The sequence below is a fragment of the Passer domesticus genome, chromosome 3, assembly GCF_036417665.1.
Source record: "Passer domesticus isolate bPasDom1 chromosome 3, bPasDom1.hap1, whole genome shotgun sequence".
NCBI classification, from domain to species: domain Eukaryota; kingdom Metazoa; phylum Chordata; class Aves; order Passeriformes; family Passeridae; genus Passer; species Passer domesticus.
In genome coordinates, this window is record NC_087476.1 from 59948241 (window position 1) to 59973769 (window position 25529).

A 25529-nucleotide genomic window follows, 5' to 3' on the forward strand; every position below is an offset into this window, starting at 1 on the left:
TTGCATCACTTCTTTTGTGAGCTGGTGCTCATGTACTTTATCAGGTGCTGTCTTTTCACCTTCTTACTCAGCTGTGAAAGAGAGGGCAAAAAACCCTGGAATCACTGAGGAGCCTCCGTGCTGTGTTCCACGATTCTTCAGTGATTTCAACATCTGTAGCTGCTCTGGATTTTACTGCCAGGCTTTACATGTGATTTCTGCATCCCAGACCTTTAGTATGTATTACTTAGTTATGACATTTTCAGAATGGCATTTGTGGTGTGCAATTCATAGCTATTTTGAATTCACTGTGCAGTGAGCTGACTTCAGATGCGGCAAGGAAATTTGGCTGGCGAGATTGCATCAAGCTTGAATCAGATGCTGGTAGAAGGAAAACAGCCCTAACTCCAAAAAAATGGTAGTTTCTTAGAAAAAGGCATAGGAAATGGTTAGTCACTGATTTTAATCAGACAAGTATCCAGCAACAGGAAGGGTATGAGGGAGGTAGTGAATGCTTTGTAGTTTTGCAGTTCCTTGTGTGGCTTTATTGGTTCATTTCCATCTTTCACACTTTGAGTAACCTGCCACCTCTTCTGGGGCTTGCTGGGTTGTAGTTTGGAAGTGCTTATACTCTTAACAGGTCCTTTAGCTTAAAAAGACAGAAGTGTCATGCGTGGTTCTGATCTGTCACGTGGTTGGTCCCTGTTTGTGCAACTTCATCTCGATGGCAGCATCTGTGCTTTGCTCTGAACAACGCGTCCCTTCCTCCGTACATTAGTAATAACTGGCTGTGAGTCACTTGGGCTGAACGTAGGTGAAAGCTGGAATATTTCCCTGTAAGTGGGCCTAAATGCCGGTGGTGGCTGGGTAGTCCCTCCATCTGCCCCGGTGGAAACAAACCAGCCAAGCCCTCTGCTTCATGGGAGCACAGGCCTAGGAGGCACAGGCTTGGGATACTGAGGCCAGACCCCTGACACTAGAAAGGCAGTGGAGTTTAATCCCCTTTGTGAACAAATTGCAGCTTAAACACAGGTAGGATTTTTTCCATCTTGAAGGCTTCTTCCAGACCGCCTTATTCAATGCTTGCTAATAGGCTGAGTAAATGTAGTTCCAGATAGTCTGTTCCGATGTCAGTATTGCCTTCTACATTAGTTATTCTTTCCTATTTTTTAATCTGTTATGATTTATTTAAAGGGAGAAATGGTGTCTTTTCTTGGCTTGCAGTTGTGGGGCTATACAGACTCTCCTTGGTCTCCTGTGTTAAGATTGGAAATCTATTTCCTTTTCATTCTGGCACCCTTCCTCCTCATCTGTTTTAAATCATCCACAAACAGATTTGCATATGGAATATTCCAGAGGAGTCCTTGGTTATGCCCTGTCCAGTTACTTGGATGTTTCCTTATGTCCGCTTGATCTCATGTATCCGGAATTGAATTTACCTTTCTAATAATGATCTTGCTTCAAGACTTGCAATAATCTTTTCCAAGACCTAGTTTTCCTTGCATGAGGGTGTCTTAAAGTGTTCCCTCAATGCATCACTTGTACTGTAGTGAAGCACATATTTTCATTTAGTTTAATCTGTGCTGAAATGGCATTGGGGTGATGCTGAGTCGCAATTTAATGTGTGTGAGCTGAAAGGTGTGTGTGACGTATGTGAGACCTGTGGACAGAATTTAGGCAGACTTTCTGCACAGCCAGATATGGCTAAAGATGGTGGTGTAAACTCTGTGCAGCTTTTTAACATAGATAACATCAGCAATTTCTGTGTAAAATGAAAATCCATCCACCAGAAACAGCTACTGAAGAAAGGTTCTTGAATTAAGTAAAATAGCCTCACTTCAGGAATTGTATCTGAAATTTTATGACTTTATAAGCCAGAGTCCTGATGTGGGCTATAAAGAGTATTTAAAAGAAAAGTACATTGAGCAAACCTCTTTATTTGACTTGAAGACTGGTATTATATGCTCCTTTTAGCACGGCTTCTAATGAGTGTAGCAGGTTGAGTTTTTCCTGTGCTGTTCTTTACAGCTAATTATTATGTGTGTCACTTTGTCTAATTGGTACCTTAGCCACTTTTTCTTTTGCCTTATCTTTAGCCATTCCAGAGTATATCTCAAACATTGAGAGACCTTGAATGCAGCTGAGCAGAAATGGAGATCTGTCATCACTAGATTCAACAGAGCAAAAACCAGCAGAAAGTCACCTGGCAGGGAAACCACCTGGAGGAGAAGTTAGGTCAAACCTTTTCAGTAGTGGCAGATATTGCGACAATGACAGTCTTCTCAAGGACCAACAGAGACTGCCAGACTCTGCCAATTCAGTTCTTTAAGAAAATAAAAAGACAAGTGATGGTGTCCTGGTGAAGTGTATATATTCATTTTGGATTCTTTATCCAATTTCTCTTCTCTGGTACTTCCTCATTCCTACCCTTTCTGCGTGTGAGGGGAAAGCAGGATTTGGTTAGTGGCTGGTCATTGACAGGTTACACCCCACCCTTTTCCTTAATGTTTGTTGTTCCAGTGGTGGGTTTTCACAACAGACCCCTTCTATGTATTTGCCTTGTGTTGTGTCTCTTACTAGTCCTTTGGGACTGAAAGAAATACATATTCTTAATAAGCTGTATACTAATGTTTTCCAGGGGACACTAGCAGTTCCTGGAGAAAGTCAATGATTAAAATGCTGGATTTTGGCACACAAGTACAGTGGCAGCAATTAAAACAAGGGTGGAGAAAGCTTTGAGTTTCCCCCTGAAATACAGATCGCCAGTGCAGTTGTACAATCCATGTTCTACAGTTGCTTTGTGGCACAAATGCATTACATGCAGGATTAAATCCTGGTTTGCCACCCCATGTGCTGATCTTCTTCCCTTTACCATATAAAAACCAGTTAAATTGTTGATGTTAGGGGAGTTACTCTTGGGCAACACTGATTAATGCTCTGCAACAAGATTTGAGGAAGGTGCTCCTTTATAATGAGAATTGGATCACCAGACAGTGATCTGAAAAGCCAGACTTAAAGTTCAATGTACTATAAGGGAACATGAGTTTCAAGTCAAGCTAGTTTTTGTGAGGCCACAAGCAGCAGTGTCCTGCTGCTAGAAAAGTGGTTTGTCTGGCATCACCTGGGAGGGTGTACAGTCCTAATCTTGGCCACACACCAGAGGTCCTGATGCTACCAAAACACAGCACAGCTTTTCTGCTGCAGTTTTAAAGAGCATCAAGTAAGAAGCAAAGAAGCAAAAAAGTAGCTGTTTTCAAAGCTGCTGGGGAGAACAGCTCCCAGGAGAACAATGTTTATTTACTTAGTACAGTAGTCTGTGAGAAAATAAATGCTTTTAGAGAGGTAGTCTAAACTTGAAAGTATAATGGCTTTATTATTACCGAGGGTAATAGCTTCCCTTCTTGAATAGTTTATTGCAATATCTTCTTTTTTCTTCCCTCGCACTTTTACTGCAAAAGGCAACATGTCTTTTGAGTTTTAGGTTCTTAAATCTTGGTTGCTTTTAAATAGCATTGGCAACACTTGAGTTCGGAAGACAATAAATGGCTTATCAGGATGGATGGTGTGGTTCTCAACAGTGAAGTTAGTCCAAGGAGCTCTGTTTTGGGTAGTAGGAAAATCCCTGTCCATCCCTGGAGCCTGGGAGAGTTGGGATCAGACAGCATATTACTTGGAAAGGCTTAAAAGAGAAAAGGTCCAAACTGCCAACAAAGTCCCATGTTGACAAGCAGTGGCAAGTAATAGGCCTACTCTAGCATCCATATCAAAGGCAAAGTTGAAGTCATACCATCAGGCCTGATTATTTCAAATAAAATTAGCCAGCCCTCTCAATCCAAGGGATGAAGTTGCACAGTGCAATTAGGAGAAAGGCCTGCCAGTGCTTGATGGGATGATCAGACTCTCAGGGTGTTCCCAGCAACTCAGAAAATACACAGCTCTGCAGTCTGGAGATTGGATTTAAGCCAGTCAGCAAGCGTGTCCTTCTTTTTTAAAATCACATATTGTTTTAGATTAGATTTTAGTCAATTGATCAATTCTAACAAGCTTAAAATATTCTCTTTTGACCTTCTTTTTTTTGTTGGTTAAGCACCGTTTGTATGACGAATAGAAAGTGAAGGTTAAAATCAGCCTTGTTGTGTTGAAGCTAAACCTAGCCACCTTGCACCAATGTGATAGCACCAAAGTATCGAAAACCCTATAATAATTAAAAACCTGTTGTGACACTATTCCTGCTTGTACTCAAAACGAAACATGGTGCCTGCATTCCAGATGGAAGATGTGGTTGTGTCCTGGAGTACCTCAGGTTTCAGACAGTAGTTTCTAGTGAAATTTGAGATTACTCAAAGTATGCTGGAATTACCCAAGTGCTCAGATTAGTGGAGAGGGTTTAATGGGGTTTTGCTGAAAAAACTGAATGGTAGCAGTGGTAGTGTCAGTGGCTGAGGCAAAGACTGTGATGCAATGGTAAAAAGATGAAGGAACTGGAAGTGGCTAAACATGAAACAAATTTAATTGATAAATGAGGTGTGTCTTTTGATCGTAGCTGGTGACTGATCACAGATAAATTCCTTTTATGTACAGGAGCCAAAGTGTAAAGATGGGAGTGAATACTTTGATAGCAGAATGGACAACTTCACTACGGACACACTGGCACCATCGCAGCTCTCCACTTTACTGTGGTCTCCTGGCTCCAGCCATGCCCTGTCCCAGAGAAGCGAATCCACCAATGCTGTCAGCAGTGATGCCTTGAGGCAGAACATTTATGAGAACTTCATGCGAGAGCTGGAGATGAGCAGGATGAACTTGGAGAACACAGAGACCTCGTCGGAAACAGAAGACTCCAGTGGCGAGTCCCTTAGCTCCTTGGAGCAGCTGGATTTGTTGTATGAGAAAGAGCAAGGAGTGGTGCGCAAGGCAGGGTGGCTGTTCTTCAAACCCTTGGTGACCCTGCAGAAGGAGAAGAAGCTGGAGCTGGTCACACGACGGAAGTGGAAGCAGTACTGGGTAACACTCAAAGGTAAAACCACCCCGTAGGTCCTTCATCTTAGCAGCAGCAGTCCTTTCTGTTGTGTCTCAGCAGCATTTCATGCCTGCTGGCTTCTGTTAGCAGATTTAGGGGGGTCAGAAAATCACACCTAACTTTGCAAGGGTCTACCCACCACCTAAAGTGGAGCATGTGCCTAGGCAGCCCACTGAACTGGTGCTGCTCAATGTCTTTGGGACTGTGTGTGCAGCCTTGTGTTTCATACCATAGTGGGAAATATTTTGTCTGACTTCCTAATTTGTGTGTTCACATCAGATTGGGGAGTTAGAAGATGCTTTTGGATGTTTGGAGGTCAAAGACCAAATTGAACCACTATTTAAGGGTCAGGAGAAGTTGCTGGTGCCCAATTCCTCATTAGAGACACACAGTTCCTTAGGCTCTGCTATGAAATTTACTGAAGGGTGAGGTAGTTTATTGTAAAAATGTTTTGTTCATTTCCAGCACTTTAAGTGGCAATATAAAGAAGAGGTGAACTCCCAGTGCCAGAGCATTTACACAGAGAAGTGTGTGTGGTTCAGAGCAGGGGAAGCTGAAGTAGCAGCAGGGGAAGCCCTGTGGTGCCTGTGGCAACCATTCCCAGGACTTGAAGGTCTCCCTTCTTTCCCTGGATAGTCTTTCACATTCTCTACTCCCAGCAATACCAACCCCTTCTGGCTTTTGGCATGCCCAGCTTCCTATCTCCTGCAGCTGCTCCTGTTGTGAAAACAGCCCCATGGGAGGGGAATCCACTCAAAGGGGGCTGCTACAGGTGTGCAGATTGCTGTGCTCTATTTGTGGCTCAGAGGGTGCTGTGAGGCGTGTACAGGTGTCAGGAAGTGTGAGAAGGAAAATGATATCTATTGTGGGGAGGAAGGGAAATTTAATGGGTGAGTTAATACACCTTTTTTAATTTTGAAATGCATCCAAAGGATTTGTCTTTCAGTAAATATAATACTAAGTTAATGAGCAAGGACATCATCAAGGTTGATCATTTCCTATCATATCTGGGACTAGAGGAGAGAAAATAACAACTTTCCCACAGGTTGCCCTTTTAAAAATTGTGCATGGGTGTAGACCTGAAGAAAAATGAACAGCAAACAGCAAGTCTTGGTAATGTTGTGCTTGATAGTGCTGATTGAAGAGAAGAAAACTTGCTAGAATGAGGCAATTCTACCTAAAAATTCAGAGACTTGTTATCAAGGGATCAAAATGTAGGCAGGCTTAACAGTTTAAATCACTTGCCCTGATCATCAGATAGCATGATTCATGCTTACAAGCAGTGTATACAAAGGGAAAAAGAGTACCTGAATTGCACCCTCTTATTGTGTGTGTTTGTGTTATGGAGTATGAATATAGTTTAATCTGCCTCTTCTAAAATTCCATTTCTAAACAATTCTATCAAAACTCTAAACTGAAATATGTTATATACTAGTAGTTTGTGCATTTCTGGGATAATGAAGCTCTGGAAAGCAATTTACGTACTTCATGTTAATTTTTTTTGGCTATAAAATGGGCTTATTGGTGACCTTGAAAAAATTGTGTCTCTTCTTACTTCCTGAATTTCCACAGCTACAAAAAAAGGAACAATAGAGTTCTTTGTAAAAAGCTTTATTAACTTCTAACATTATAACTGTTAGATACAATGCTTTTTACTTCAATGATTGATCTGTCTGCATTCATGGTACAGAGTCTTTTGCACTTTGCTAACTGTTTTAAATATACGTTCCTAATTTCTTTGATCTCTTACCTTTATTGTCCTGTGGAGACTTCTGATTCCAAAATAAACTTACCTGTCTGGATATCAAGGCATAATTCTGTTTTCATAATTGCTATATCAAGATGAAGCCACTTGCTTTGGTTCCTTTACACAGGTTTTTGAATGGATCAGTATTTAATTTGTTCTTGGAGTTTAAATAGCCGAGATATTTTAAAGCATGGCGCTAAATAGGTAAATGGAGAACAGCATGTTTATTTGCACTCTGTTGAGATGTGTTTAATTATAAATATGCAGAAGGCTTATAACCATCTAGTTACCTGCCAGACCTAAAAGTATACATGTCCTGAGGCCTCTGCTCCACTTGCAGGGTCACCAAGACCTGAGCCTGAATAGTAACTGTGCACCAAGAGAAATTCTCTTTTCCATCTGTCCTGTCCAATTAGTTTCCTTTAGCCAGGTAAATTGCTTTCCCTTTGCTCTCTCCCTTCAGCTCAAGTTTTAATTAAAATATTTGGACAATAATCAGTCCCTGTGGGTATGACAGAGCTTATGAAACTAGCTGCTTCCAGGGATCACTGGACTTGACCTAAAGATATATCTGGGATGGCATACACCCAAGCATTCATACATGCCTTTCAAAAATTTTTATTTGCATACATATAAACTCTCAGGATAAAATATGACTTATCTTCAGTTAGAGCAAATAGGCAAAATATGGGAATATGGAAATATTTTAAAATAAATCTTAAAAACTTAAAACTTCTGCACTTTCCTAAAATATAGAAGTGGAAGTGGTTGTATGTTGCTGTTGCTGTATACAAAAGAAGACTTGGTTTTGTTCGTTTAGTTTGCCCTATTATGTTCAAATGACATTTCTGATATGCAGAGTATTGCAAACCATATCCAGTTTTTTCCAACTGCAGAGATCTCCAAGTGTTTCAGTGGCATAAAGAAGACAAAGTGAGGGCTGTCCAATGGGACAGATAGGACCAATTCTGTAGGATTTGTCCTTACCCAAAATATTCTGCAAGTCACTTTGGACATTAACAGGAGAAGGTGCAGTTATGTAGTATAGAGGTATTTCTATGTATTAGATTCCTTTCTCTAAAAACTTTTCAGTCAATGGATGATTTGATCAGAAATCTCTGATGTGGATTTCCCTTTGTAATGGTATTTTAGAAGTGCACTTTAGTCTATGACCTGTTGAACAGGCAAATCGGTGTGTCTTGGAGGACAGTGGGTTATAGCAAGGCAGGAAAGAAAGGCTGTCAGGGATGCAGGGCACAGACCCTTCTTGAGGCACCATCGCTGCCAAAGGCAACATGGCACTGTAGTCATACTGCTGTGGGCTAGGATCAAGTGTCCTCTGCTGGGATCAAATCTCCTCCACTCTCCTCCAGAAGTAATTCCACTTGTAATACTCGGGATTGCCGTCATCAAGGATGAAGTTTGTTTTCTGGATGCAAGCTTCATGCCTTAGATATTACACTATTTACAAGACTGAACATGCTCAAGCTCAGCTCTTTTAAACTGTTTTGAATTACTCAGAATTCTCTCAGTCTCCAATTTTCAGCTATATTCAAGGAAATCTGGTTTAAATTTGAGAAGTTTATTCACTAAGCATGTTGTATGAAGACAAAGAGTTCTACAAATCTTTTCAACAAATACAAAGATTTCTTAAGTGGCTGTTATGAGAGAGTTTGTTCAATTTAATAAAGAAGCACAAAAGCTGATTTAACTAAGCAGGAGTTAATCTCTTCTACATGCCTTAACATTTTAATAGGCTGAGTTTATTGATAGAATATTGTGGGTTAGAAGGGACCTTTCGTCCAGCTCCCCTGCCATTGGCATGGACATCATCCACTACAGCAGATTACTCAAACCCCATTCTACCCTAACCGTTGGATGCTTCTGTATTGAAGTGTCCTGATTTGTTTATTAGGTCCATAAATGTTTGTTGTGGCCCTGTTAGATGTCTGTTTCAACTTTTCATTGGCAAATTAATAATTAACTGTTCTTCTGTGTAGAAGATCTTCCTTTTTTATCTGTTTCAGAAGAGGAGCGGAACTGATGTTCCCTGTCTCTGAAGGGTGGCTTAATTCACAAAAATTATATAATGTTGGGAGATCCATAACTTATTTTCTCCTCCTGTTTTTTTGTCCCTCTGAACTGAAAAAGGTTGTACTCTACTGTTTTATGAGACCTATGGAAGGAACTCAATGGAGCAGAGCAGTTTGCCTCGATACGCCCTGTTTGCAGAAGACAGTATAGTTCAGTCTGTTCCAGAACATCCCAAGAAAGAAAATGTGTTCTGTCTCAGCAATTCTTTTGGAGACGTCTACCTATTTCAGGTAACAGGATGCATGCATAACTTGGTGGTTGTTTCCATTTCAGGATGTGTTTGTGAGTCTACACATGTATCTATATGATTGTATGTACACATGTACACACACATCATGTTTCTGCCTTTGAATTAAAAATAATAGCATGACTGCACTGTTGCATTACATTATTATAATATTAAATGTCTGATATGACTTCAGGCATTACACCAGTTGGCTCAATCAATTATGGTTCAGAAACAAAAAGAGCAAGGACCACAAATCTGCAAGAAGCTCTGGGTACCTGGTTGATCACAAGCTTCTAAAAAAATCAACTTTTCATCAATTTTTTCCACATCTGTTAGCATTCCATCCTTACAGAATGGTGTGCTCAACCCTGAGTCTGCTGGTCACAGAGTTTACTTGAGAAAGATACTCAAGAAAGAGAGCTAAAAATAATCAAAATACCTTGGCTGCTCAAAGGAACCACTGGAAATGTTAATAAAGAACAGTGTTACGTGGAACTGCCTGCATACAAACATATTGATTCATAGGCACACTTGTACATATCTCCAGAGATACTTAATGCAGATTACATTCTCTTTACCTCAGTGTTGACTCTCCACTAACTTGGCACTTTTTACATAAGCAAATACCTCTCTTCAGAATCTCACATATAAAATCTTCTCTGCTGTCGCAGCAGTGAAGAAGGTTTGTGTTTGATATCTGGTAGGGTTTACTTTAATTATCTGGAGGGATGAAAGATGCAAGTCACATCTTTCTTGGCTCTTGTCCTTCTGGGGCTCTTAGACCTTGCAGGTCTAAGAAGCAGAAGCTGAAGTTTGGAGACAAGTCATGATGGAGTGTAGGAAAATCTCAGACTACAAGCTTTATTTGCTCAGTTCTGAAGAAAACCTTTTCACTTGATTAAGATAAAGTTCCTAAGACAGCAGTGAGCCCATCAAGCACCTCATGCCCTAGAGCTGTTAATTTTATTTTATTTTTCTCTTATGTGCTCATAACGTTGCACCATTGATTGGTTTCACAGGCAACAAGTCAGACAGATCTGGAAAACTGGGTTACTGCCATACATTCAGCCTGTGCTTCCCTCTTTGCAAAGAAGCTTGGGAAAGAGGACACTGTCAGGCTGCTGAGAAATCAGACCAAGAGTCTCTTCCAGAAGATTGACATGGATGGCAAAATGAAAAAGATGGCAGAGCTGCAGCTCTCAATTGTTAGCGATCCAAAAAACAGAAAGGCCATAGAAAATCAGGTACTGGAAACTATTTTTTTATGAGAGCATATTTATCATTAATTCTTGCTTTGGTCTCTGTTTGTGATTTCTAGGCCTGAGAATCATTTTCTTGGGCATAGCTGGCACAGTGGTTGTAATTATTGCCAGGTTTCTACAGCAATCCAGAGCAGTGCAGGAGGGAGGCTCCTCAAAGCCGCGCATTAGACTGTTCTGTTTAAAGAGGACAAAACTTTTTCTTGTCTCTTCAGTGAAAATGTTCACTGTTTTATAATAAGATCTAGCTGTTACGTCGCATACCACAGAACATACAGTATGTTCTGTGAATAATTTAGTATTGTATTGCGGAAGAGATTGACGAATATTGTTCTGCACCTTAAGGCAGCACATGAGGAATACTTAGTCCTTCCTCCAACTTCATTTGTGTAGTGGTAGACAAAACCACGTGCTTCCAGTTGAAATTTAGCCATGAGCACCTGTGTGGTAGTGAACAAACATGAAGCCTTACTCTGCTGTCAGTTCTAGCATGTGAACCAGGAATCACTCCAGGCATACCTTATGGAAGTACATCATGCAGTGTTGATGTCTTACCCATGTTCCCAGTTTTGCAGACAGTAACAGGCTTTAATTATTTAGACATGCTTAGTTCAGCCAATGACCTCACTACCCATGGCTTCTTGTGCACTAAACTTGTCCAGTAGTTTAGCCTAAATAAGTCTGTGGACTGAGGCTGCTGTACCATTAATTTTATTAGGCCATTTACAAAAGACTTCTGATAAATTGAACTGATGACTGGTCTTTGAGAGCCTTTCCAGTCAGAGTAACTATTCCTCTGTTGGTACTTCATGCTGCATATTATGGCCCCTTGAGTAGCAAATGAGGTTTACTTCCTTCGAGCCAATATGGCATAATTATTTTTCTTTGGTTAACGAAACAGTTGTAGTTTCAGGGATTTGATGCTTATAAGATTTAAAATTCTTACTCTACTGGCTTGGACTTGATGAAGAGCAGACTGACTAGTACTGACTTCACTGCCAAGCTCTTGTGGCACACTTGAGTCTGAAGCTGTATGAGCAGAGTTCAAATAACATGCAGGTTTTTGTAGGGATTTGCAGTGCAGATGTTCATAAGCCCTTTGAGTGCTCAGATGTTCATAATTTATTTCCAGGTCACTTTATTTCATGGTCCAGAGTTGAGTGAGGTGAATGGAGGAGGAAAAATGTTAAGTATCCTTTTATTGCAGTAGGCTTTGAGACCTAGAAGAATATACAGGCTTCTATAGATGTCTAGTGCTTGTAAAATGTGATGCACTGAGGAAAAATCCTGATGTATGTTAACTTAATTTATCCCTCCCTCATCAGATATTCCTGTTAGTAGTTTATTAAGAGTCAGCTGAAGACTATTATTGATCTATCTTAATATCTGCTAATTATGTGCTTTGTCCTTGAAGAACTGTCATTGTTTTCCAGCTCTCTGAGAAGTTGGCTTCATTCTGTAGAACTGAAATCCATCTTCAGGACTGCAGAAAATTTATTTCTGTTAATCTTCTGTCTATGTGTGTCTCAGAACATTGAATGGGGGAAGACCGTTGGTACAAAGAATGAAATGGATCACTGTAAACATCCAGTAGTTGGCAAAGAATAAATTTATAGCAAGAATTTTCTCCATTCTTGACCCCTTTGATCTCTTTAAAATCTCTCCTTACAATTGCCTAAGGTTTGCTGGTGAAGTCACTTCAGAGAAAAGTCGATAGATAACTCAGTTGCCTAATCTTCTAATTTGTTGTCTCAGATTGGCATTTGCAATGAAAAAAGAAAATCTTGATGCAATTAGTAGCTGAGAATTCTTAATATACTTAGTAAGGTAATGATTTTGAGAAAATGATATTCCTGAGGGAATAGTTTGCATATATGTGGCTGTAGTTGTTTAGTAATTGTGGTTGTTTAGTTGTCTTTTGCCTATTTTGAGAAAAAAGAAAATATAAGTTCTGGTTTTGTTTTTGTGTAAATTTGATGATTCAAGCATGGGGCAGATATTATTCCTCCATGATGAAGTACATAGTATTGCCAATACTGTACTTCTTAAGCATGCCATGCATCCTGTGCTGGAAGTCTTCAGTGGTGATTTATTTTGGGAAGCCAGCGGAAACAGTGTGATTGACTTCAGAAGGGCTGTGGTGGATTTTTACATAAAAATAATTTATTTTCACTGGGGAATTGTCTTGGAAACTCTGATTTCTATAGCCTTTCTCCTTTTCCTTCCTCAGAAAAGCAACCACCAAATGTCAACTTACTCTTTTCTTTCACTTCTGTATTGACTTAACACCAATACTTCTCTGCTGAAGACTTAATAATTCTCAGGACTTTAAAAGCAAGCAAAACCTTTTTTTGTTTCACAATTACTACCACCTGAAAGGCAGTTGTACTAAGGAAACCTGCACTTCTAAAGTTGCTATGGGTATTTTGGTATACTTTTACAAGCTTCTTTTTGGTGTCCAGCAAATGGGCTAGAGAAGCTCATCCAGTACTGTCTGGTAAATTTTGTGAATTTGAAGGCAATCAATCAATTGATAAAACCAGTGCTAAACAGAAGAGCAACCAACCAACAACAACAACAAAAAAGACAAAGAAAATATAATTTTTCTAGAGAAATTATTGTTTTATAGACTTGATGCTATCAAACTGGTTGGGAAATGTTTTCAGTCTTGTGGCTTATATGAGGGGTTCTCTCTATCTGGGTTTACTGGCCTAATAATAATGATTTAAAAAAAGAGTTTGTAAGTGTTTAAGAGAAAATTGTGGCCCTTCACAAAGCTATTGGTGATGCTGGTCAGTTTAGAAGAAACAATGAAGCATCTGCAAGATGGGATTGTGGCTGGACATCTTGAGTCTGCACATATTACCTACAGCCAAATACATTTATTATTATTATGTGAAATAAATATGTTGTGTGTGATGGTATTCTCCCAACATGTAACTTCTCCCCTCAAGTGAAGAGAATTAGGGCAAAAGGTAATAAGTTTGAAAATCTCCTGCTGCCAAGATGAATTTCAAAGCTTTTCATTAAAAATCTTTTCGTTTTCCTAGGTGTTTAACCTGCTAGAGAAACCACAGTGTTTGCTGTGAATACGGAGCCCTGTTAGTGGAAGGGATTATTAGCATTTGTTCAGATAATAATCTCTCTCTTAACAAAGAGAGCTCTTTTAACAAAATATTGCACATAAAGTCAGAAGTGAAGCTGCCTCTGCCTGCAGAACTGGTTTTAATGGGGTGGAAAATCTATCTCGCAAGAGAGACCACTGCAGCCCTTGTGTAATTGTTTATGTACTTGGTACATAAGTCTATCCTGATGTCTCACTTTAGAACAATAGCATGATTAATAGTTGCTTGAAAGAATTATGGAGTTTTGTCTTCAAATTTTATTATGTTGGCATCATCATGTTTTCCAAGCTATTCAGAGGTTTCTGATGTAATTCATATTTTCTCCGCATATAATTTTTAACTTTTCAGAGAGTTAGGAACATGTGTATTTACTTGCAGGCACTGAAATGGTGAAGCATTAGTGAGTGAGAAGAACAGGCACATGCTTTTTTGGAGGTATTTTTTTTGTAAGTTTTCATATGTGTCCTCCACCTAAAAGTAGTTTGTCTGTTGCCATTAAAAAAAAAAAGGATCAGTAAGATGGTGGTGTGCTTATTCTGGGTAGTCATTAAATCCATTAGTACCTTTCTTTCTTTCTTCCTTTCCCTGTAGTGGTCTCCAGCTTTTTACGAAGAGCATAACTTCATTTCTTTGTTTTTAAATCTATTTGACTCTTTCTCTTTTCTCTTATATTTGAAGAAGGATGATTGGAATAGGTCTGGGAATTTATTCTTCAGCCTCCACAAAGCTCAAATTTCACGTCTTAACTTTCTATAAAGCATTTGATGAAATATTTTCTGACATTTAAATCCAAATTCTCAGTAACACTCAAAGGCAGTCTTTTCAGGGAACTTTGCTAACGCATGCCATCATTACTGCAGAGACATTCAGCTGGAATCTCAATACATAGTAACTTTTCATTCTTCCATATCCTCTTCAACTTAAAAAAAAAAAAAAAAGTCCAAGCTTGTTAGACCAGACCTTCAGTTTGTGTGGTCTTTGAACTGGCTAAAGCAAATTTCTGCTTCCTGAGAGGCTGGTTTAATATCTTTCCAGATGTTACTCTTCAGTAGCATTTTACTTCATTTTACCTTGCCTACATCATTAGGAAAGTACTTTAGTAGTAGTAGACTGGAAGTGAAATGAGTAGGCAGACAGAAGGTTAGGGAAGTTCAACTTCATTCTTTCTGCACTGTTGTTACTGTTTTACAGATGCATGAATTTCCCTCTTTGTTTTGCAAAGATTTAGCATAAGGTAAGGAAAAATGCGTGTGGAGTTGCATAGCATTATCTCATACAATGGAGCTGGTGGGACAGCCTGTTCAGAAAGGGATGGTGGTCTGGGTTTTGGAGAGGGCAGCTGGATAAAATTCAGTGGCTTCCTTACTTACATCCCTAGCTATAGACATATATATGGTACCACCAATTTCCATTGGATTTTCAACAAGCTGTCAGTTTGGTACACATGTCCACTTTCATGCTGTCATTGGTATTGGGAATAAGATTACCTCTATCTATTTTGGTAAAAAATTATGAAAATTCTGTTCTTCCAATGCAACCAAAAAGATGGCATTTATTGTAAAAAACCTCCATTGTCTTGTTATTTCAGGAAGATTTCTTAACCTTTTTTAAGTCACCATGCAGATAAAGAATAAAGTGTTGCTAATTTCACATGAGTGTTGTTGTACTCTTTTACAATGCCTTCTTTATTTCTTTAAACTAAAAGTTATGATAGCATCTCAGTAGTGTTTTTTAAAGTAATGGAATTTCTGGAAAAGTGATGGTTTTGCTTCTTTGAGTTTCTCTTTAGGAACTAATGACATTAAAAATCTGTTCCCTGTCCCCAGATACCAAGTGACTCATTTTTCCAGATGGATACAATATGAATTGTGTCTGAGAACCAGGGATTGGAATGCAAAGAGTTTGGTGTTGTTTGTAATGTGGTTGAAAAGCTGTACATATAAAACAGCAGCAGAAGTTTCTTCTCAGTCCACAGAGTTCCCTGCATCAGCCTGTAGAGACACTTTCCATCTGGAAATAAGATATTGTGTAGGGAAAAATTGAGAATTTTTATTGCTATAGATAGTGAATTGTGTCAGCAAGGCCCTCATGATTCTGCATGGTATAGGAAGTACTACTAAATAAAATCAATTTTGAAGGCTGAAGTATTGAGAGAAGGCCCTCCTTCCTGTGCATCTTTTCTTTTGTGCTCCTTTGAATAGGTGCCAAGTGAAAAGCTGGTGTTTTGGTGAGCTGTCAAGGAAGTTTTTTCCATCCTCCTTCTAGGTCCTTGAGGTATTGTTACATTGAGTTGATATAGTGTAATTTCTGGCCCAGCTTTACACCATTTACACTCTGGTTTGGGTTTTATTATACTGAGCTCTTTTTACTTTGTGCAGAACACGTTTGCAAATGAGACAGTTCTTCCTCAGCCCCCCAAAAGATACTGTTTGCACTGTAGTGTACGAAGGGTGAGGGGCCAGGGGCCATCCCTGAGCCATCCTGCCTTCCCTGGGACTGCTGAGGCCTTCCCTTTACCAGCCTGCAAACCCTAAACCAGCTGAGGTTTAAACCAGCTGATGCCACTGCAAATGTCACCTGCAGAGAGAACTGGAGAGCATGTAGGAACTATGGATCCCCACATCACATTATCTTGTATATATTTACCCCTTGTTTTTCCAAGCTCCCACTTTAAAGTTTAGCTATAGAGAACTTAGTAGGTTTATTGGTCTGAGAGAGACCTATTTTCAAACAACTTCCTTTAGCTCCTCTGTTTGTGTGACTTAAAATCTGATTAATTTGCAATTTTTTTCTTAGTGTCTGAACAGATTTTTCACTAACCTGGAGGAGATTTGACTATTTATGTTCTGAAAATGATCATTACTGCTGAAGTACTGCCAAAAGTACCATGCTGATCTTCCTTTGTGTGTTAACTCTTAATAAGTCATTCCTGCACTAAGTCTTTGATGCAAAAGCTTATCCCTCACATAATTACTCTCTTGCCCTTGCACCAGGCTTCCTTGCATGAGTTCTCCTGGTGGCCCAGGCTAAATAATTCTCAAGGCTTCCAACATTTTTATCTTTTTATCTCTCTACCGCAGCTTCCTTTTCCACTCTACCTTACAGGATCCTTCTAAGTTCAATACATTTTTTTGGGTGGCCCCCTCTTGCCTTTCTTCCAAGATCTTTCATGCTGCCACTAAACCGAGAAATCCTTGCTTAACATTTCCCTGGACTGACAATGACATCCTCCCTTTCCTCTGGAAAAACCGTTTAATTTTTTCATGTTTCATGTGTGCTCACTTGTCTTGGTATACCTCATTTCCTTGGTATACCTCATTTCTGGCCATATCTCTCATCTCTTTTCGGACTCATTTCATGCTGGCATTAGCCTTTGTCGTCTGTTCCTGCTCCCACAGCTGTCTGCTGCATCCACTTTTTCCTGTTTGCTTTCGAGCAGATTTCAAAGGGCTGTTTTTTCTGTGCATGATGAAGTTAAGTCCTTGAGCCTTCTTTCGGGTAGTCCTCCCACGTGGGACAGAGATTTGCCTCACACAATAGCAGAATAGGGATTGCAGCAGCAAGTCTGCAGGCTGTAAATTAACTTCATGGACCAGGTCATACTGTGCTTTGAAGTTGTTGCTTTTTTATTTGTGTGCTTCTCCCGTTTAGTCTTCAAGAATATAAATCTCTAGGAAGAATTATCATAGTTTAAAAGCCCTAGACAAATAGCAGCTGGTATTGGTTCATGGTCTGCAATTGGTTCCAGACATCCCTGGTTTTGATAAGACTACAAGACAATCCCAGAAATTCCTTGCCTACAGCTTTTGCTAATGCCATTAAATGTAACATTGTGATTACCGATGCTTTTGGAGCTGATTAGCCAGTATCCTGTGTGACTGATAAACACTGTAATTTAATTATTTCTTCAGAATGCCCCCATGTTATTCCCCACTTCCCCTTCTTAGATTTTTTTTTTATTATTTTAAAATACAACTTCATGCAAATGTTTAATGGGGATTTTGAAGAAGGCCTAAGACACACAAGGATGTCTGTTCTCAGCCTGTGTTCAATGAGGACAGGATGCTCCACTCCAGCAGTGCCCAGAACAAAGCTTCCTCTGTTCCTGAGCTATTAAAAGTTGGCTTGGCTCTGTACCCACAGAGGTGTCATCTTGAAGGGAAAGACATTACCTGAGCTTGTAGCTTTTGGCTTTGTGAAAAGCTGACAACCATGTTTTCATTCTAGTTGGATGTTGACACAGAGAGAGAGCCCATCTCATAGTCTCCTATTGGAGTTGTCCCATGTGTAAAATAGTGGCAAACAGAAAAATGCTCTGAGAAGCATCTGAGAGCACAAAGAAAGCAAAAAAAATAAAGCCAAATAAATCCAGGGAAAAGAAAGATTATTCTTTCTGGTGCTCAGAGGATGTGTGTTTCAAATATTTGTGATGAGAAATTAGACAAGGCATCTTCATTATGTGTATGTCTCTGTCCATTTTCACTAGACTTCTGAGAACTTATCTCATTATAAGCTTTTGTAAATTCTCTGTTTTGCCTTTAATAGTCATTCTTTGAAATATTTTTTTAAGTGCACTGTGAATTACAATTTTTTCATTCATACCTGTGAAAAATAGTATATTGTCTTCCATTTCCTCACCCTACTCACCAAATAAGATTTACCTCTTACTTCCAAAAGTAACTGATGCAACAATTGGTGAGCACATATGTAAGGAAGCTGGACTGGGTGGGCTCTCTATCGGTTGTAGCACAAACCTTAGCATCATGTTCTTTGCTTGCTTCTTTCATTCTTGAAAGTGGCAAAATACTTGCTTAATTCTTGAAATATTTGGCAGCATTAGAAGGAAATTGAACTGATTTTGCTGCTAAACGAGCCTAAAGGACAAAGTCCACCTGAGGTTTTGTATTTGTCAGCTTGTTTGCTGAGCCACAAAGGTGCTTGTCCCAGCCTTGGCTGATCCCAGTGTGAGGTGATAATATCCTGTGCACGTGGGGACAGGCAGGTGTGCCAGGAAAAGGCATAAAGCCAACGCCCTTTAGAGAAAATGTGATGAACTTTCTCCACAGCCCTAAACCACCTGTTGAGCAGGCAGCTTGCAGTGATTTGAGCTGACATTCAAAGCTCAGTGTTGTCAGGGTTATTTCAGCAGTTATCAGTACATGATCTTGGTGTTCCTTGATCTAATGGACATGCCTTGTCTGCCTTCTTGTTTATCAGTGTGCTTGCTGCCTTTTTTATTTATACTACATATAGTATTACTGTGTGTTGTGCATTAATTGTACAATCTGCAGGGCAGATTTTTGCTGCAAGTACTGGTGTGTAAATTGGGGAAATGAAGAGCAAAATTTGACTTTGGTGCAGTGCATAAGAATATGTATTTAAATAAGTGTGTATGTTTTAAATGAGTGTGAATATGTGTGTTTAAATGAGTGTGTATTTACACAAATACTTAAAAGTCTGTCATCTAAACCTTGATTCAGAGCTTTCAGTCTAGTAAATATTTGAGTCTTCACTTTCTAATTTTACATTGAAACAGGGTTAAATTGTTACATCTTAATGTACCTGTGGCAGATATATTTTAAGAATTGCATATTTACATTCCTTCTTTTGGTACAGTGGTTTGTATTGCATCTGTATAGCTGTTTTTTGCAGTTTGCAGTATTGTCTCCTGTTTACAGTTAGAGGAGCCTTAGGTTGGTAGTAAAGAATGAAGAGAACCTACCACTGTAGCTACTTTGCTACTTTCAGCCAGCCAGCCAAAAAAAAAGCTAAAAAAACCCCCCAAACTAATTTTCAAAAAGAAAGGGGTGGTGGAAGGGAAGAAAGAAAGAAAGAAAGAAAGAAAGAAAGAAAGAAAGAAAGAAAGAAAGAAAGAAAGAAAGAAAGAAAGAACGAGCAAGCTTTTGTGAACCACAGGGATGTGTTTTTATGTAACTGTTTTTGTGGCTATCAAACAACCCGAAGTTCATGGTATGTTCATCTTGTCAGTATGTGTTTAAGACCACCAGCTTTGTTTTATTTCAAGTCATCTTTTGGGTTGATGTAACACAATATGACTGAATGTGTTTTGGCAGGGAATAACTAATCTAATCCATATACTACCAGATGAAAGCAATTTACTCTGGGCTTAGGGAAACGCTCGAATTTTCAGTGCAGCCCACAAAGGCATTTTCCCCCCATTTAATTGTCCCTTTTTATATCCAAATAGATCCAGCAATGGGAACAAAACCTGGAAAAATTTAACATGGACCTTTTCCGAATGCGATGTTACCTATCCAGTTTGCAAGGTGGGGAGCTCCCAAACCCAAAGAGCCTTTTGGCTGCTGCCAGTCGTCCTTCAAAATTGGCACTGGGGAGGCTCGGCATTTTCTCTGTCTCGTCCTTCCATGCACTGGTAAGTCCAAATGCACTTCCATGGGTGTGTTACACAAAACCACCATGTGCTTAGATGTGGAATTGTGCTGGGATAATACATGGCTGCACCCACATGCATTGCTCAGGCAGCCCTGTACCCTTGTCACACTTTCTGCCTGCTCCTTGACTGCAAATACATTTTTTTCTACAGGATATGGCCACCATGGCTTTTTTTTTTTTTTTGCCCCAGAGGACTCCAGACTTGGAGTCCCTCCTAAAAAGGAAGTATTCTTAGAACAGGCTAAAGCTAGAGACAATTCAAAATTAAATGTCACTTTTTTTGAGAACTGTGGGATGTGTTTCTAAAGAAGAATGAATGAGATCCTCAGCTGTAAGCTGTTGCCGTCCTGTCAGCTTCAAGGGAAGTACAGCAGTAGCAGGTTCGCCTCTGCTCTTCAACCTTGGCAGGGCTGCAAGGCTGGATCACTTTCTCTGCATGTAAAGTCTGAAGAGTAGTACTGGAAAGACCTGTCAGGGAATGTGTTCCTCTCCACCACTGGTTTTATCTGTGTGGTTTGTGCTGTTCCTTGTTAATAACTCAAAGCTATAGCATTTATCTCCTATGTTTGACAATTTAGAGGATCCGTCTTCCTCTAGAAATTTCATATCTGAATGATAGGTTATCGGTCTTATTCAGAGCCTTTTCATTAGCTTTTGTTTTACAGAGCAATAGTTTATCAGGTTCTCCCTTCCTATGGCTTCTAATTTTGCCCCATGACAAAAGAAAATATGCTGCCATACCACTGAAATACTGAAAGAAGCATCACTGCTGAAAGCTTAGAACATTGTATTTGCACTTTGGCATGTTACACTGAGATGAACTGAAGTAACCCCCATTTGATGCCTCAGGTTGAAATAACTGTCAATATTTTGCTGTTATGAAAGTGATACAAGAGGGTCTGTCTCTGTGTTTAAATAGATCTGCTCCAGGGATGAAGCTGCTCTCAGGAAACGTACCCTGTCTCTGTCCCAAAGGGTTCGAAATAAGAAGGGTTTATTTTCTTCTCTAAAAGGACTGGACACATTGGCAAGAAAAGGAAAAGAAAAGCGGCCTTCCATAACTCAGGTAGATCTTACTTGCTGGGGATGGCACAGAATGGCTTGTTTCTCCTGGAGTTCATCCTGCAAGGTGCTGTTGGTGCACAGGATAGAAGACATTTGTCCATCAAACCTACCTCCAAGGTTTCAGTAGGTTTGGTAAATGTGCAATGGGATCATCCCCTCTGAAGAGTATATGTCTAATTTGGTTTTTTTTGGTGATAAATAAGATTGGTGAATGACAGGTTTTGACCCAGTAATTTAATTATTGTCAGCATAAGAACACCAGGCTGGAATTTGTAACAAAACTTCTCTTCTGGCACATTGCAAACTGTTTGGAAGTAGGGTTTCTTTCAAGATAGCTTCTCTGCACAGTCCTTAGTACAGTGTGTACTTGTTTGTGGTTGGAACTCTGAAGCACTGTTGCAATTCAATATAGAGTGACATAGGTGATTCTCAAGGGAAAAAGAGACTGTGCAGAGACAGACATCTTTGGCGTGGCCTCTTAAAGCAGCACACACTGCCTGGAAGTACATTTTAGCCACCAGGAGAAGACTGCTGTCATGCAGGGAGTCAGCTCTCAGTACAGACAGCTGACTAATAATGCCAGACCAGTTTACTGAAGACTTGGCACAGGTTTGGTGTGCAGGGTCAGGCTGGCTCTAGGGAGAGGGACTGTGCTGATGTGTGCCCCCACTGAAGGGCTGCACTGCTGGTGAAACCACAGCACCTTTTCTCTTTCTGGAACTAATGGCCCATGCTTACATTTAGTGCAAGCTCCACACTTCAGGAGTCTGTGTTTTCTCAATAAAAGCTCAGTTACTTGGAAAACAAAAGTTTTCTGCCTTTTCCCTGAAAAAAGGTAAATAAGAGCAGAGCTGCTTCTTGACAGTGAGGCTGAAGTTACAGTGAGGCTGAGTGAGGGGCATTCTCACTCAGAACACTACTGTTTTCTTTCTTCATAGCCTCTGCCATGTCTGCTGTTGCTCCTGCAAAGCAGTATTTTGTGCATTGTTCATTAGGTAACTTTGTTCTTGGCCCTTGATTTTATTAGTCACAAAATCTCTGATCAGCACTTGAAAATTGGCTGTTCTTGCATGTGTGGTAGTCTGTGGCAGAATATTTAAACAAGCCTATCTGTACATGTCATGCTATAGACACAGAGCTGATCCAACAGATTTCATGTTGCAAAATAACACATCAGGATTTTCTGGTCTAGTGGTTTGTATTTTTAATAGGTAAATATCTATGTGTAACTTGTGCCTGTTACACATTTTAGCATATTGATTGAGGTGTGTTAGCATGGTGAAATTGATTAATAAAACTCAGGTCTGTCTTAAAATAGAAGGAACTAAAGGAGAAATTTTCCCTAGGTCATCCTTGTCACATAAGTTTCTCTGTGTTCTCCAGCAGCAGAGTCTGGTCTGGGAGTCCTGCACCTCTCTTTCTTTATTAATGTGAGCACTGAGGGAAGGAATGTTATACCCTTTAGCTCTGTTCCCAGCAGAGCTGATACCTTGCACTGTTTTTAACTGGGTAATAAGTCTTCTCATATGCTTTATAGTCCATGAAGGGGATTCTGTGGAGCTCAGGGACAGGGAATATTATAGCTGTGGCAAGGAGAGGAGGCTCCTGCTGCCCTCCCAGTGCTTTTCTGAGCAAAGAGAAGGGAGGCCTGTCACAGGCAGAGGTGCCCCCCGTGGGTGTTTACCCTTCTTATTTCAAACCTTGCAACCAGCTGGCCCAAAAACATTTTCATTTTCATAGACAAGCTGGAGTTCTTATATTTTTTTTTCTTTTTGTAATTAAACAGCCTGCAATATAAGTAAGGAAATTTAAATGCTGAGTGTTGCCCATGAAAGTCAGGAATTTTTATGGACATGGCTTGAAAACTGACCCATGAACCTAGAAGATGGCTGAAGAGAGAGCCACATCCTTGCTCAGACTTGTGTATGTGCACATAATTCTATATCAAAATCAGAATAGGCCTGAGGATAACTTTCTTGTCTCTTTCAGCCAGCTGGGTTAAGCAGAGAAGTGGAGGTTCCTTCTCTGCTCATTGTGTTGAGATGTTTCTGTGGAACAATAGATTAAAAAAAGTCTTGCTTTCTTGGATTTAAGTTCATTTGACTGTAGCTGGTATGTTTTGATGTACAGTACCCTAGCTTCAAAATTAGATGGTATATTCTTGAAGATCATTGTGTCAGAGTAGTTTTTAATTTTATCTTGTTTATTTTTATGGCATTAATAAAAATGTTCAGAGTTTCTGTGCTGGGAAGCTTTTGTAAACATTAATGAAGTGGCTCAGTCTTCTACAAATCAGTTAATAAAACTGCACTGTAGCAGATGGGGGATGTCTAGGCTCACATTATCCTCAGTTTCTTAAATGCTTATCTGCTTTCTTATGTCTAAATGGTGAACTGTTTTGACAAATCATAAGCAATAAAATACTTTGATTATATCTGTGGGTGAGACAAGGAAGTTCAGAAGTGGTACCTTTTATTTGCATTGGCAGAAACTGGATTTTATATGAAATCTAGGGAGTTTGTTGTCTTGGATTATCTGAAAGGCTTTTGCTAATACCAGAACCCCCCAAAAGCTCAGCTGTAAGTCTGATATTGTCCTAATTTTTGACTGCAGAAGAAGTTGAAAAAATGTTTTTTAAATTTTGCAGTTTAGGAGGATAATGTTATTACTTGCAAATCTCAATGTCATATATAAATTGTGTAGGTCTATCCTTGTGTTTACACCAGCCTTATCACTGAAATATTTGTATCCACAGCCATTTATTTTATTTAAAAAAAGAAAAATAATCTTAGCACCTTTGTGAGATATCAGTAGTTTAATTTCCAAAGCATGTGGGCAATGCACATCTGAGGTCCTGCCTTCATCACCTCCAAAGCAGACACAGTAGTCAGCTATTTTCATTGCTTAATAGTGTTGGGTTAACTATGCCTATAAAGCTAACCTAAAAGTTTCAATCGATACCACCAAGAAAACTGGTTAGAAAAGATGAAAAACTGTAGGGTAGGAGATTTTAGAAACCAGCAACAATGATTTGAAATAGTCCCTTGAAGTCATGATGAGATTTGTAGCTCTCCCTAACAGTATCCTGAAGGGTGAAATTCATAATTCCACATCCAAGTGTATGGTTTGAAGGCAAATGACTTTAATCTAATTACTAAATAGTAGATAGGAAAAAATAAGTACATGTTTTATACGTATTTGAATCTGAGAGTGCATGTAGCTCAAATTTTCTTTATATGGAGAGAGTTGTATTTCTTTATTACTTCTAGTCAGAATAAAGCAATAAAAGGTACAAAAGATCCCTGGGGCTTAGCAGGTATATATATATATTCCTTAATTTAATTTTATTTTTTGTTTTCTCAATGGATGTACCCAAAACTTGTCAGAAGCAAAGGTGTTTATTTGTTCAACCTACTTATTTATCTGTGATGTTTTCAATAGGTTTTTGATACAGCAGGAGGACATGGATTTGCTGGCGTGCAGAATTCAGCCAACTCTGCTGAGGTATGATATGCCTGTTCTCATTCTGCATCATCATATTTTTGAATTCCTGAATGCATTTCTCTAAGGTAATGGTGGGGCTGGTTCAGAGACCCTAAAGAGATTCATAAAATGTATTTATTGTTTGAAAGCATCTTTCACAGTATGGCAAATCATCGGGTGGTTTGGACTGGAAGAGACCTTTATAGGTCATCTAGTCCAACCCCCTGCAATAAACATGAAAATCTTCAACTAGATCAGGCTGCTCAGAATCCCATCCAATCTGACCTTAATGGTTTCCAGGGATGAGATGAAACCCAGGGTATATTTTCCCCCTTTGTCTGCTTCAACAGAACCTTTGTATTTTGAGTTTTAAGGCAATAAAATCTATGTAAAGTCTATGGACCATCCTATCAGAGAAATGAGATTTAATATAAAGCTGGAGATTGCCCAAGTGAAGGAGAAGGATGCATTACCCAATAAATAGCTGTGATTGATCTTCTCTGATACTCAGGAGGAGGAGATATGATGCTTTTGCCTGCCTGGCCTCAGTCATGGCCCTTCTCCATTCCTTCAGCCTCCCTGGGGTGCCATGTTGCCATCCCCCAGTCTGGAAGGACATCTCCCACTGACAGCAGCTATCCTGTAATCCTGTAACACTGTTTTGCCTTGTGAAAGTATCTTCACATTTTGTCTGTTCTTTGAAAAAAATGGATTGAAATACCGGAATTCCCTTTGTTACTTGGCCACTTGCCTATTATTTCCTGGAGTGGGAAAGTATTTAAACCAAATCACTCCTCTGTTTTCAAAATAAATTGTAATTATGGGGTTGAAATCAACTCCTGTAGAGAACGCTTAAAAAATTCCTCCAGAATGTACCATTGTGTGTGGTGTGAGATGGCATCTCCCATCTCAGAGACAGCAAACACAATGCATTCCTGTTCAAACATGCTGAAAATGGAAAGGTTTGCCACATGAGAAGTGACCAAATCTCTTGGGCATAGCCCCTGAAGGTTTCTCCTGAAGGGCTGTGACACCAATCCCTCGGTTGGATGCCAACCCCCTCGGGGCTGGGAGGTTGATGCAGCTGCCTTATACACCAGGGTCTGCTGTGATT

At 39.6% G+C, this 25529-nt stretch overlaps 1 protein-coding gene across 3 annotated transcripts in view; it reads left to right on the forward strand.

Annotated features, from left to right (window-relative positions):
- The window catches only part of TIAM2 (TIAM Rac1 associated GEF 2), a 135482-nt gene that overhangs the window by 51209 nt on the left and 58744 nt on the right, over positions 1-25529 (forward strand). For all 3 annotated transcript variants that reach the window (XM_064413378.1, XM_064413380.1, XM_064413379.1), the window contains exons 4-9: positions 4561-4996; positions 8898-9070; positions 10089-10313; positions 19662-19847; positions 20787-20933; positions 24374-24436. In XM_064413378.1, coding sequence (XP_064269448.1) covers positions 4561-4996; positions 8898-9070; positions 10089-10313; positions 19662-19847; positions 20787-20933; positions 24374-24436 — 1230 coding nt within the window. The remainder of the gene's footprint in view (positions 1-4560; positions 4997-8897; positions 9071-10088; positions 10314-19661; positions 19848-20786; positions 20934-24373; positions 24437-25529) is intronic.